Source organism: Leucoraja erinacea, chromosome 1 (assembly GCF_028641065.1).
Source record: "Leucoraja erinacea ecotype New England chromosome 1, Leri_hhj_1, whole genome shotgun sequence".
NCBI classification, from domain to species: Eukaryota; Metazoa; Chordata; class Chondrichthyes; order Rajiformes; family Rajidae; genus Leucoraja; species Leucoraja erinaceus.
In genome coordinates this window covers 135,795,558-135,810,046 of record NC_073377.1, presented here as the reverse complement: position 1 = coordinate 135,810,046, position 14,489 = coordinate 135,795,558, and the positions used below count along the sequence as shown (strand labels likewise).

Genomic DNA, 14,489 nt, shown 5'->3' with positions numbered 1-14,489 from the left:
ACTGGGGGAACGTGCAAACTCCGTTCAGACAGCACCCCAGATCTGGATTGAACCTGTGTCTCTGCCGATGAAGCAGCAGCTCTTCCTGCTGCACCGCTGAAAAGATTTGTCTTGCATGCTATCCAGGCAAATCTTTACCACACACGAGTATAGTATTAGTGCAAAGAGAAAACAAACAGAGTGCAGAATATAGTCTTACGGCTTCTGAGAAAGTGCAAAACATAAGTGCAAGGGTGATGGGTGAGGAGACATGGTTGGTAGTTCACTGTTCTTTACAGTTTAACTTTTCCAAGTAAAGGTAGGATCGCTGTAATAAGCTGTGCTCAGAATGGAAAAAGGCCCTGGGGTAATCAGGATTTAATTACAGGTGTGATTAGAACATAAAAAGGCACATGAGATAGCTTTGGCACATTAGGTAAAGGAGAATCCAAAGAGATTCTATAAGTATATTGAGGGCAAAGAGTTACTAAAGAGAGAATTGGGCCACAAAGTTCAGAAATCCAGTGTGGAGCCACAGGAGATGTGCGAGGCATTAAATAAATAGTTCTCATCTGTAGTTGCCATGGAGAAAGAATGGATGCAAGGGATTACAGGCATCTTATTAATGATATCTCAAAGAGGCCCACATTACAGAAGAGGTGCCCAAAGTCTTAAAACACATGAACATACATAAATTACTGGGACCTGATCAAAGGTATCCTAACATAGGGCAGGAAGCTCAGGAAGAAATAACCAGACCTCTTGTGTCATCGATAGCCATGGGTGTTGCTGGAAGACTGGAGTGTGGCTAATGTTGTGCTTTTATTTGAGGCAGGCTGCATGGAAAACACTGAGAACTGAAAAGGACACAGACGGCTGGAGTAACTCAGTGGGTCAGGCAGCATCTCTGGAGAACATGGACACAGTGCTGGAGTAACTCAGCGGGTCAGGCAGCATCTCTGGAGAACATGGACACAGAGTGCCTTCATCCCACCAAGTCCATGCCAACCAGCGATCCCCATACATTAGCACTATCCTACACACTAGGAACAATATACTATTTTTACTGAAGCCAATTAACGTTCAAACCGGCATGTCACTGGAATGTGGGAGGAAACCTGGAGAAAACCCATGCGGTTACAATGAGAACGAACAAACTCTGTAGAGACAGCACTCATAGTCATGATCGAACCCGAATCTCCGGCACTGTGAGGCATCAACTACCACAGTGCCGCCGTGCTGCCATCAGGAGAACGTGGACAGGTGACCTTTCAGGTCAGGACCCCTCTTCAGATGAATTACAGACCAGTGAGCGATCCAGGGCGATCTAGCCAATTTCATTCAAAATTGACATTGAGGAGAGGAGAGGAGAGTGGGTGGTGGTGGGTGTTTTTTGGACTGGAGGCCTGAGACAAAGTGATGTCCTACAGGGAATAGTGGTGGGTCATTATTGACATTAATGAATTATATGTGAATTAGAGATGTTGGTAAATAATGTTAGTAAGTTTGCAGATGCATGAAAAATCAACACCAGTGGATTCAATATTTGAAGCAGCATTTGGTTTTAATTTCATTGATTCATTCAATAATGTGTGAAATGATTGATTTAATTTAAAGGCAGATGTGGCGGGATGGAGAGCGAGCTCACTTGGTTTACACACTCCGTGTGCACCTCAAGAGCTGTGCTCTCCCACCACATCGTCCGTGATCGTTGCATCAGCACCAATGTTTGCCTTCACCCGCTTGCCCACCAGGTTGAAGATGTGGCTGGGGTCCACACCATTGGGCACTGCCACCTTCACGGTCATCATGTCCAGTGTCAGCATCGTTCCTGCTGCAATGGGCACCTTGGCAACAACAGACTTGCCCAGCTGCAAGAGAACAAGGAGGTAACTCAGAGCTGACACGGTGCCTCTGACCCACCTTCACAGGTCACAGCAAGATCTGCAACAACCTATAGGGCCTGAGTTACAGGGAGAGGTGGGGTAGCCTCGAACTTTATTCTCGGAGCGCAGGGGGATGAGGAGCGATCTTATAGAGGTGTACAAAATCATGATTGGGGTAGAGTGCATGAACAGAGTCTTGTATTAGAAGGACACCGAGTGCTGAGTAACTCAGCGGGTCAGGCAGCATCTCTGGAGAACATGGACACAGAGTGCTGGAGTAATTCAGCGGCTCAGGCAGCATCCCTGGAGAACATGGATTGGTGAGATTCAGTTGGAATACGTTCCCCCCTCCCCCCCCATAGTTGGACAATCAAGACGAGAGGGCATAGGTTCAGGGCAAGTAGGGAAAGTTTTAATAGGAACCTGTGGGGCAACTTTCTCCACATCAAGGGTGGTGGGTGTATGGAACGAGCTGCCAGAGGAGGTATTTGAAGCAGGGGCTATAACAACATTTAAAAGGCAGTTGTTCTCCAGGTGCATGGATTGGATAATTTAGAGAGATATGGGCCAAAAGCAAGCAAATGGAACTAGCTTAGATGGAGCATCCCGGTCAGCACGGATGAATGGGCTGAAGGGCCAGTTTCCGTGCTGTATGATTATATGAATCTATAAATTCTTCCTCAGAGCAGATTAGACATTAGCCAGGTGTGAGGGCTGCACACAAGGACTTTAGGGATGTTGGACTGATGATGCAGCAACACTGCTATAGCTGGGAGGGGAAGGTTGCTGGAACAGTGAGAGCTGGAGGGGAGGGATGGGAAGGTTGCTGGAACACTGTGAGAGCTGGGAAAGGAGGGGGAGGTTGCCGTAACACTGCGAGAGGTGGTAGGGGAGGCTGGTTGCTGGGCGGTACGTACCTTGTTGTGACAGGCCACCTCGCAGGGCAGCATTTGTTTGAGGGGAGAGCCCAGGGCCCTCTCCACAGTGCGGATGCAGCGGACCAGCTCTCTCAGCTCGGCCGGCTCCAGAGACGCCTGGTGGTCACTGCCCTTCCAGCTCTTGTCCAGGGTCACGTGACGCTCCAGCACCTTGGCTCCGAGGGCCACTGCTGCAATGCTGATCGCTATTCCAGTCTCATGCCCTGAGTATCCAATGGGAATGTCCGGGAACTCCTTCTGATATTCCTGATGGGGGTCAAAGCATAGAGCATAGAACAGTACAGCACAGGAACCTTGATTAGCCTAAAACCTTGATTAGTACAGGTGTCAGAGATTATGGGGAGAAGGTAGGAGAATGGGATTAAGAGAGATAGATCAGTCAATGACGATGGGCCAAATGGCCTAATTCTGTTCCTATCACTGATGACCTTATGACAACCTCAGAACATGGCACCAAGTTACACTTACCTCGTCTGCCTGCACGTAATCCATATACCTCCAACGCCTGCATATTCATAAGCACCACTATGATATATGCCTCCACCACCAACCCCCGGCACTGCATTCCACTGTGTAAAACATTTGCCCTGCACGTCTCCTTTAAACTTTCCACTTCTGACCTGAAAGCTGTGCCATCTAGTCTGAAATTTGCATGCTGGAATAAAAGGTTCAGACTGTCTATCCTATCTAAATCACATTTGTCAGAGAACCCTCTCCCTGCCCCATAAACACACAACTTCAGGTTGCATCGTGGTGCTTTAAAAACAGAGGAGCTGAGGAATGAAGAGGAGGGCCTGGATGTCAGTGGAGACACTGAGATGACGTTTCCTGTGCAGCGGGACAACTGACCAGAGGACAGGGGTGAACCACGAGGTGGTGGTGTTCCAAGGTCACTGTCTGACTGGAGCTGGTGGACAGGAGGAAGAAGGGTAATTAGTTTGGGAAATTTCGGATGAATGAGGGACAAACATTGAAACATAGCAAATAGGTGCAGGAGCAGGCCATTCGGCCCTTCGAGCCGGCACCGCCATTCAAATTGATCATGGCTGATCATCCAAAATCAGTACTGCGTTCCTGCCTTCTCCCCAAGTGACAAAGTGAGTGGAGTTGTGCATTGTGGGATCAGTGTGTGGTGGCAGGAGGAAGGAGGAAGAGCGGCCGGAGGCAGGAGAGGAAGCCTAGCTTGTCTACGTTGCTCTAACGTGAGGTGCCGTGGGCATTGTACTGACGGTGAGGACTCGCAGGTGGACATCTTCAGGCTCCAAGGGGTAGGCACTGGTACACTGCAGCAAGCAGAAGTTGGGGTTGATGGGCTTCACCGTGTGGTACACTTTCCTCATTGTCTCCATGCTCTGCATGCCACTAGAAATTACCATCGGCCGCCCTGGGGACACAAAGACACCAAAGTCAGTGGGAACAGTAACAGCAGGAGGATAGAAGCTTCAGTGGGTTGTCACACACACACAGTGACAGTGGGTAGTCACACAGTGACAGTGGGTAGTCACACACACGCACACAATGAAAGTGGGTACAGCCACACACACACACACACACACACACAGTGACAGTGGGTACACACACACACAGTGACAGTGGGTACAGCCCCACACACACACACACACGCACACAATGAAAGTGGGTACAGCCACACACACACACACACACACACACACACAGTGGGTACAGACACACACACACACACACACACACACAGTGACAGTGGGTAGTCACACACACGCACACAATGAAAGTGGGTACAGACACACACACACACACACACACACACACACACACACACACACACAGTGACACACACACACACAGACACACACACACACACACACACACACAGTGACACACTGCACACAAACACACACAGTGGACACTGACACCCACACAGAGACAAAGTGGGTACAGACACACACACACACACACACACACATTGACAGTGGGTACAGACACACACAGTGACAGTGGGTACACACACACACAGTGACAGTGGGTACAGACACACACAGTGACAGTGGGTACACACACACACACACAGTGACAGTGGGTACACACACAGTGACAGTGGGTACACACACACACACACACACACAGTGACAGTGGGTATATACACACACACACACACACACACACACACACACACACACACACACACACACACACACACACACACACACACACACACACGTAAAACCCTGTCAGTGGGAACAGGGCAAAGATAGCATCAGCAGAACAGTCCCCCGGAGAAGGGCAGGGAATTTTGAAACCGCACTCACCTTTCTTGGCAGCCTTCTCCAGATACGGAAAGTTATTGGTGTCTCCAGAACCAACTTTGAAGAAAGGCACATTAAGTTCGTGGAGAAATTCTACCGCCATCTGAAAGACAAAAGAATATTACTGGCTTTGCCTGCGATCACCCAGAACTGCCCCGTCTCTGCATTCCAGGGCACCTTCCCTTCCCTCCTGCTCATTGCTTGCTTACTCCCACAGGCCCGGCCTCGACTAATTTCTGTCAGCACCTCGAAGAAGACAGTAATCGTTAACACTGAACTCTTCGGGACAAGGACAGAGCACTCTATCTCGAGGGCAGTCGTCCATTCAACATCTACCTGGTCACGTCTCGGAGTCAAGACCCTGCACCTTTGGTGTCTGCCCATTCCCACCCGGTCTAAGCTCATTCCCAAAAGAGACACTGGCCACTGTATCTCGGCAAAGCTCCGGAGCCTGTAGAAATCAGGCCCCTGAGCAACACCAATACCAGGCAGTGTAGCCACTCACCTGCGTGTGGATTTATACTTTCAGACTGCAGTCATCACGGTAACTGAAAGCACACTTGAGGGGCGGCACAGCCGCTACCACACAGCACCAGAAATCCGGGTTCGATCCTGACCTCAATTGATGTCTGTGTGCAGTTTGCACGTTCTCCCTGTGACCGCGTGTTTTCTCCGGGTGCTCCGGATTCCTCCCACACCCCAAAGGTTAATTGGCCCTCGGTAAATTACCCCTAGTGTGTAGGGAGTGGATGAGAAAGTGGCATAACATAGAACTAGTGGGTGATCGGTGTGGAATCAGTGGGCCAATGGGTCTGTTTCATGCTGTATCTCTGAACATACATAGTCTCTCGGACAGGGTTTCAATGTAGCGAAGCAGTGCAGGACCCAGCAGGTACTGAGTGAATTTGACTGCAGCATCCAGTCCTGGCTGCACAGACAGCACAACCATTAAAGGTGTCCTCTCCACAAACAGGGGGCTCTTCTTTGCAAGCAATTGCAGGAGGTATACAACAACCTAGGGTGGCATGAAACGTTCAAGTGGGCAGGAGCAAGAGAAATCCCAAAGCTTTAGGTACATTACCAGCAAGACTAGCCAGGGAAAGAGTGGGAGCCACTAGAGCCCAGGAAGGCAACGTGTGTAGCCAGGGGATGGGGACAAGGAAGGCAGCAAATGTCAGGAATGGCAGCAGAGATAAATAAGCCTGGTGATCGCAGGACTCGGAGTGCATCGTCAGTAATACGGCCGGAGGAACTAGAGGGGTAGGCTTAATCTACACTTGGAAAGGTGGGGATTAAATCAAAGATAGTCCGTGTGGAGGAAAGAACTCCACATGTTGGTTTAAATCGAAGGTAGACACACAATGGTGGCGTAACTCAGCAGGACAGGCAGCATCTCTGGAGTTCGGGTCGAGACCCTTCTTCAGATTGTGTGGGGTTGTATGTTGGCCTGCATTGCGAGAGGATTTGAGTTTAGGAGCAAGAAGGTCATACTTCAGTTGTAGGGCCTTGGTGAGACTGCACCAGGAGTATAGTGTGCAATTTCGGTCTCCTAATTTGAGGAAGGTCATTCTTGCTATTGAGGGAGTGCAGCATAGGTTCACCAGGTTAATTCCTGGCATGGCGGGATGGACATATGATGAAAGAATGGTTACTGGAATTTAGATGGATGAGGGGGGATCTTATAGAAACATATAAAATTCTTTAAAGATTGGACAGGCTGGATGCAGGAAAATTTGTCGCGATGTTGGGGGAGCCTAGAACCAGGGGTCACAATTTAAGAAGAATGGGTAGGCCATTTAGGACTGAGATGAGGAAAAACCTTTTCACCCAGAGAGTTGACTGACCTACCAAATAGTCAATTAATCACATATCACAGAATCAGGCCATTCGGCTCAACTATACCACTCCAACAAAGATGCCCACCATTTGTCCATGCTTGGCCCTCTGAACCTTTTGTATCCATGTACCTGTCCAAATCTGCGAAATTTTGATATTGTACCTACCCGAACTACTAATATACACCCACCAGTATTTGATTGATTGAAAGATACAGCGTGGAAAAAAGCCCTTTGGCCCACCATTAATTCCGACCATCTATGTTAACCCACTTTCTCATCCACTCCCTACACACTTGGGCCAATTAACCTATAAACTCGCCGTCCTTGGGATGTAGTAAGAAACCGGGCCACCCAGAGGAAATCCACGCAGGTCACAGGGGGAACTTATAAACTTTGTATAAACAGCACCTGAGGTCAGGATGGAACCAGGATCTCCGGCACTGTGAGGCAGCGGCTCTACCAGCTGCACCACTGTGCTGTCCTTCTATTTTGATGTTGGTTTTACAGCATCTGCACCTTTAATGTCGTCATAAATCAGTCACAAAGTGGTGAGCAGTAACCTACAAATAAACCCACCTCATCCATGCCAGATGCTGTGAAGAAGATGCCAACTTCCTCTGCAAACTTTGCCAGCTCACGGTACTGTTGGTGACTAAACTCCAGGAAGCGTTTGTGCTCTCCGTATGTGGCTCCCCACGAGTGCTGCGATGTGTACGGCTTCTGCAGAGCTGCCTTGTTGAACTTGTGCTCCAGCTCACTCTTCTGGAACTTGGCACAGTCGGCCCCGCATTCCTAGAGCCAACAGCAAGACTGATCAGACAACTAACCTCCCAGACCTGCATCATGTGGGATTACACAACATTCAGGACATTCCAAAGCCCCCCAGTACAACGACTGTCGTAACGGTGAAGCATAATTTCATCAGCCAGGTAGTAACACTGGCACAATTACCGACAACTGCCTGTTCTTCAAAATAGTCCCAGCGATTGATTGAAAGATACAGCATGGAACAGACCCTTCGGCCCAGCAAGTCCAGCCGACCATCAATCACCCGCTCACACTAGCTCCGTGTTATCCCATATTAACCAGATTTCTTACATCAGACACATCCATATACGACTTAATGTTCGCGGCCTCAGAGCAGGACAGAACCAATTGTGAAGGGAAATTCGATAAAATGCACACCTCCAACAGTGAGGCACACAATGTTTGACGAGGCCACAATTATTGCAGTGGCAGGAAGTCAGGATAATGGACCATACAGGCAGCACCTAAACTAAAACTAATTAAACATCTGTGGAAAGATAATACTTCAGATCCAGGTCTCTTAACGAGAACGGTTTTAGATTAATTTAGAGATATAGCATGGAACAGGCCCTTCGGTCCATCGTGTCCATGCCAACCTCTGACCATCTATTGACACTAGTTCTATGTTATCCCACTTTGTTCATCCACTCCCTACACACACATTTTTGGGTTGTGGGAGGAAACTTGTGCACCCGGAGAAAACCCACACTGTCACAGGGCAAATGTGCAAACTCCACAGACAGCACAGGGAAAGAAAAAAAAAACAGGGTAGTTTCAGGAGAGAATAATGGAGATGGATTGAACTAAGGGAGATGGATTGAACCCCAGCTGCCTCCACTTTTACTGTGCTGAAAATCAATTACCCTGCTGTGCTGGTGTGGACCCCGGGGTTGTTGAACAGCAACAATGGGTGGGCCATGTAGGTGGCTCAGTCACCAGGAAGGAATGTTAGTGTGTCTGTGTGAGGGGAGGGGTGAACGGACACACCCGCTAATACCTGCCTTTGCAGTAGTTCTGCTTGTGACCAAACTGGAATCAGTGATTGCAGCCGCAGGAGATGCAATGCCTGTCCCTGTACCCACCACCCGTGCAACTGCTATCCCCCCCCCCCATCCCTCTCTCTGCCTCCCCTCCCCCCGCTGCCCACCTTGGCCATGCGGATCATGCGCTTGGCGGTGTCCAGGTCGCCCTGGTGGTTCTGCCCGATCTCGGCGATGATGAAGCAGGGGTGCTGCCCGCCCACCGAGCGGCCCGGGCACAGCTCGAACTGCAGCGACATGGCGGCGGCGAGAGCGGGGATGAGGGAGATGGCGGGGCCGAGCGCTGAGGCAGCGGGGATGAGGGGGCTGGTGGAGGGAGCGGCGGCGGCGGAGAGAAGCAAAGATCTTAGAGCAGAGCAAGATAGGCCACTCCTGCGAAATACAATGGGCTGACGTGTAGTAGCTACGGAGGGGATCCTGGGCATTTTTCCCCGCCCATTTTAGTAACCGGAGCCTACCTGACCGCCCCGACCCGACCCGACTCGCAGTGTAATCTGTCAGTTCATACTTCTTGTCAAGAATAAAATTTGACTCTGGTAATTGTCTTTCTTAATGTTTTTTAAATCATTTATTTTTAAATGGCTCACAAACAGTGTTTGAGTTGATTTTGTAGTAACCGGAACCGACCCGACTCGCAGGGTAATTAACATTGCGGGGGAAGTTTTTGTGTGTGATATAGGGTTAGATTCATAATTCTGTTAGTTCATAATTCTGTTAATTCTTGTTAAAGAATAAAATGTTTATAAACACACATACATGAATGTGATATAAATGTATATAATCATATAACACACACAACTCTGCTCTAAGATCTTTGGCGAGAAGGAGGGAGGGAGCGGGGCCGAGCGCTGAGGGAACTGATAGAGGGGGAGGGAGCGGGGTCGCGCCTGCGCCGTCGCCCCGCCCTCCCTAGCAACCAAAGATCCTATAGCAACAGGGCCGCATCTACTTCCGCATCCGGTTCCGGCTGCTGTTGCTTGGAGACGGAGCAAAGATCATAGAGCGGAGCAAGATGCTCCACTCCGACGTAAACCAACCAAAGATCATATAGCACAGAGAGATATAGGTCATTTGGAAGAGTGGGTTGAAACATGACAGATGGGTTTAATGTTGATAAGTGTGAGATGATACATCTTGGCAGGACAAATCAAAATTGGACGTACATGGTAAATGATTGTGAATTGAGGAATGAAGTTGAACAGAGGGATCTAGGAATAACTGTGCACAGTTCCCTGAAAGTGGAATCTCATGTAGATAGGATGGTAAAGAAAGATTTTGGTGTGTTGGCCTTTATAAATTAGAGCATTGTGTATGGAAGTTGGGTTGTAATGTTAAATTGTACAAGGTATTGGTGAGGTCAATTGTGGAGTATGGTGTATAATTTTGGTAGGCATAATTATAGGAAAAAGGTCAACAAATTATAGAGAGTGCAGAGGAGATCAATTAGAATGTTGACTGCGTTTCAGCAACTAAGATACAGAGAAAGGTTGAACAAGTTAGGTCTTTATTATTTGGGAAAGATAGAAGGAATACCCTCCATAGAGGGTAGTGATGTTTTCTTAAGGAACTATTTACTGGCAGTATCTCGTTCCATTACAGAATTAAAAACCAAGGGGTGCTGGCACAGAGTCCCAATCTCGACTTTCCAATCCATTCTGTGAAAGCGGGGGACTGGGATCTTGTAAAATCGTGGAAGGAAGAAAAGTTGCAACCCCGTTGACCACGGAAACAGCTGTGCAGCCAAAAGAAAAAGGGTGGACACACGCAGTGCGAATAAAGGGACCGGTGGAACCTCCGGCTGAGGAGGAGTGGACAGTAAGACAAGGAAAGAAACCACTGACTCTGATCTTTGAGAAAGAGCGATTGAAATAAGAAATAAAATGCAGTGCTTGGCACTTGTGCTAATGATGGTAATCACTGTAAGTAAATGTGGACTGGATCAACTACCTATACTACAATCAACAACGCTTTATAAATTACACTTGAGATGCAGTTGAAGGATTAGCGGAACAACTGACAGCTACCATGGCCTGGCAAAATCGCATGGACTTGGACATGCTAATGACTGAGAAGGGAGGGGTGTGTGTAATGTTTGGGGAACAATGTTGCACCTTCATCCCCAACAACACTGCTCCGGATGGGTCAGTGTCAAGAGCCCTAGCAGGTCTCACCTCCCTGTCTATCGAACTGGCCTTCAGAACACAGTATGACCAGCGAGAGGAGGAGGATAAGGAGGCGAAGAGTCTGCTGCTAGCACTAGAGAAGGAAGAAATAGTATAAATCAAAAATTGCGTAGCAAAAGAAAATGGGTGGATTGTGAGGAAAGGGTTAATAGGGATAATAGATTTAGACTAGGACTAAAAAAATATAGCTGAGGAAGAAATAGTGAGCTGTCAGCACTAAAACCAGACTGCGCTAGGATAGATAGTAACAATAAAAGAACAGGCAGAGACTTTCAAGGTTGAGAAATTAACAGATAAAAACTTCAGCAGAAGCCTTTAAGGGAACTAGAGGAAAGGGGAAAATGCTCTGTATCACGCATGCGTAATGAGAAACATGAATATGAAGACAACACCCACTATGACAAGATGCCTCATTTAAATGCACATGCGATGGATGATGTGAGAGGTAACTTTGATGTCGAGAGGTGTTCCAAGACGTTCTTGTGGGAATGTAAACCTTAGTGCTCTGATTGGAAGGAGCCCGAAGGGGAGGAAAAGGGTGTGACAATTGTAAACTGAAATGAATAAAAGTGAAGAGCATCTCCATCCTCGTCGTGTCTCTAGGGGGCGATAGAGAGAGACACCCAATTCTGCAGAATTGAAACTTGGAAAATAAAGAACTTCGTTGTCTGACTTTGCCTCCTTTTTAGTCAATATTTCCTGACTGCTGACCTTTTCCAGCTGCAAATTCCAGCCAGTTCACAGAAAAGGAAACAAAGCAAAACAGAGAGTGTGAACACTGTCACGGACTCTGCCCATTACAAAAGCAAAGTACATTTTTCTCTTGAGGTTAAGTTTATTTTAGTTTAGGATAGAGATACAGGGCGGAAGCAGGTCTTTCAGCCCAGCAAGTCCGTGCCGTCCAGCGATTCCCGCACACTAACACTATCCTACACACGCTAGAGACAATTTACAATTAACCTACAAACCTGTACATCTTTGGAGTGTGGGAGGAAACTGGAGCTCCCGGGGAAAATGTACAATGTACAATGTACTGCCTGAGATCAGCACTGTGATGAATGTTTCGTTTATTTTATTGTCACGTAAACCGAGGTACAGTGAGAAGTTTTTGTTTGTTCCGTGCTTCAGTCAGCAAAAAGACAATCCATGATTAGAATCAGGCCGTCCACAGTGCACAGATACAAGATGTATAGTTTAGTTTAGTTTATTGTCACGGAAACAAGCGATATGTGAATAGGCAGGCACAGGTTACTGATTGTGGTTAATCAGCCATGATCACAATGAATGGCGGTGCTGGCTCGAAAGGCTGAATGGCCTCCTCCTGCACCTATTTTCTATATTTCTATGTAAATTAACTTGCAATGCGGCTTTCCGTACACTGCATGGTTCATTCTTTTTGCCACTGTTTCTCAGATCCCCGGTGAGTGCTTTTTGCTCCTTCACTGAAACTTTTTCCATTAAGAGCTGACTAATCTTCAACATTTCACTTCTGGCACTCAGGCCAAACCCACGAGTTACTCACGAGTCACTACGGTAAACTCGCGGGCTACTACGGTATTACAGCGAGTTTAAAAGTTTCAAATTTTTCCTTCAAGAGTAAATTGGACGTGGAAATCTTTCAACATGATGAAAACTTTTCACGAGTTAACAAGTTTCCCGAGTACCTGCCGTTAGCGTTACGAGTCGCTAAGTTACGTCCACGAGTTCCGACGTTCCCGCTACTTTAATTCTACGTGATTACCATGAGTTTGATTTGTTTTTAACTCGGGATCACTTGTGGATGGACTCGTACCGTGAGACAGGTAGTTTTAGTAAGTCATGAGGGCTATTTTAACACCTGTTAACACTCATGATTTAGTTCTAATGCTACTCTAGACTAGAAAGCAGGCACAACAAAGTCATTAAAAGGTTAGTTAACTTTAGAATTAACAATTTGTTTTCATTGTTTTCATTTTCTTGAAGCTAGTACATAGTTTTTTACAAAATAATGTACATTTTGAAATATATCTAATTCTTCTTGAATGCGGCCTTATTAGATGACAGCTAACTTAATGCGGCATTCCAACATGAAAAGGTTCCCCACCCCGGGGCGAGGGGTTTTTTGAAAGGCCACAGAGACATCAAAGGGTCGCCACTGACTGGCGGCTTTGTGCCCAGGTGGTGGTGGTGTGCAGAGTTATAGATGGGCATGGCTCTGTCACGCTATCTGTATGGTCCTGACTCCATTGACTCCAGTGTATTTAACACCAGCCTACAGACCACTGCAAAAACAAGTCAGAGCAGAGAGAAAACATACCAGGGTCTGGCCAGAGGGAGCAGCCTCACCATTGCAGGATTGCTTCCTGCACACTGACTGGGATGTGTTCAGGACAGCAGCATCCTATGATTACCTCATCAACATCGAGGAGTACGCAGGGATTGTAACCAGCTACATTGATAAGTGCACCGAGGATGTTACTGTCATTAAAACCTTCACTGCACATGGAAATGAAAAGCCATGGATGACAGCAGAGGTGCGCTCGCTGCTGAGGGCCCATGATGCAGCTTATGGAGCCGGAGACACAGCTGCTCTTCGATCCACCAGGACTGCACTGGAAAAAGGGATCAAGGCAGCGAAACATGCCTAAGCAGAAAAAAATCCAGGGACACCTCTGTGACACAGGAGACACCAGGAGGATGTGGAAGGGAATCCAAACACTGACGGGGTACAAGGCAAGGCAACAGGTAACTGACACTTGACTCCATTGACTGGTGGTGTACAGTGTTTTGGTGGCCCAGGGCTCGTCCACACTGGCTGCATGGCCTCCTGTGGTGGTCAGGCTGAGGGACGGGTCAGTCTCAGTTGTTGCTAACATGGAAACGTGGTGTATAATGTGTAATGGGATTTGATCAAGACCTTGTGCTGAGCTGATGATGTTATTCAATGTTCAGCTGTAAACTGAACTTTCCTCATATTATTTCTAAAGTCTCACACTGGGAAAAACCAGAAAGATGTGGTGAAATATGACCAGTTTTGATCACCTTTTCCAGCCAGTGGCAAAGCAGGAAGAAGTATTTCAAGACATCTCTCAGCTGGTGCAGGTAAGTCTGGTGTACACATCACTGCTCCAGTCATCCTGTGTGTATTCCCCTGCTACTCCTGTCAAAGGCTTCAGTCTAATATTGCTCAGTGTCAGTAGACACCCTTCCACAGCGTAAGAAGGAACAGCAGATTGATGCTGGTTTAAACCCAAGATAGACACAAAATGCTGCAGTAACTCAGCGAGTCAGGTAGCATCTCTGGAGAGAAGTTGGTGATGTTTCAGGTCGAGACCCTTCTTCAGATCTTCCAAAGAAGGGTCTCGACCTGAAACGTCGCCCGTTCCTTCTCCCGAGAGATGTTGCCTGACCCACTGCAACGTTTAGTGTCACCTGTTCACAGTAGGTGGAAATGACAGTAACATAGGCATACCGTGGTTTATGAGCCCGTCCCATCCTTGGTGAGGTGGGTGAGTAGTGGATGCTGTCTTGTCACCACTGCGTTGGAATGGTTGACA

General features: G+C 47.7%; 1 protein-coding gene and 1 long non-coding RNA gene across 2 annotated transcripts; one reads left to right on the top strand and one right to left on the bottom strand.

The window, feature by feature from the left end:
- Window positions 1-1,524: 1,524 nt before the first annotated feature.
- On the bottom strand, window positions 1,525-9,178 carry nansa (N-acetylneuraminic acid synthase a). Its single transcript, XM_055643851.1, has 6 exons — window positions 8,878-9,178; window positions 7,500-7,715; window positions 5,089-5,188; window positions 4,033-4,187; window positions 2,783-3,049; window positions 1,525-1,850 (listed from the first exon to the last, which is right to left on the bottom strand). Exons 1-6 carry the CDS (start codon window positions 9,007-9,009, stop codon window positions 1,653-1,655), a joined length of 1,068 nt encoding a protein of 355 aa, XP_055499826.1. The 5' UTR covers window positions 9,010-9,178; the 3' UTR covers window positions 1,525-1,652.
- Window positions 9,179-9,301: 123 nt separating this feature from the next.
- On the top strand, window positions 9,302-11,625 carry LOC129702211 (uncharacterized). Its single transcript, XR_008724343.1, has 2 exons — window positions 9,302-9,936; window positions 10,370-11,625. It is a non-coding gene; the product is annotated as an uncharacterized LOC129702211 (long non-coding RNA).
- The last annotated feature ends 2,864 nt before the right edge of the window (window positions 11,626-14,489 follow it).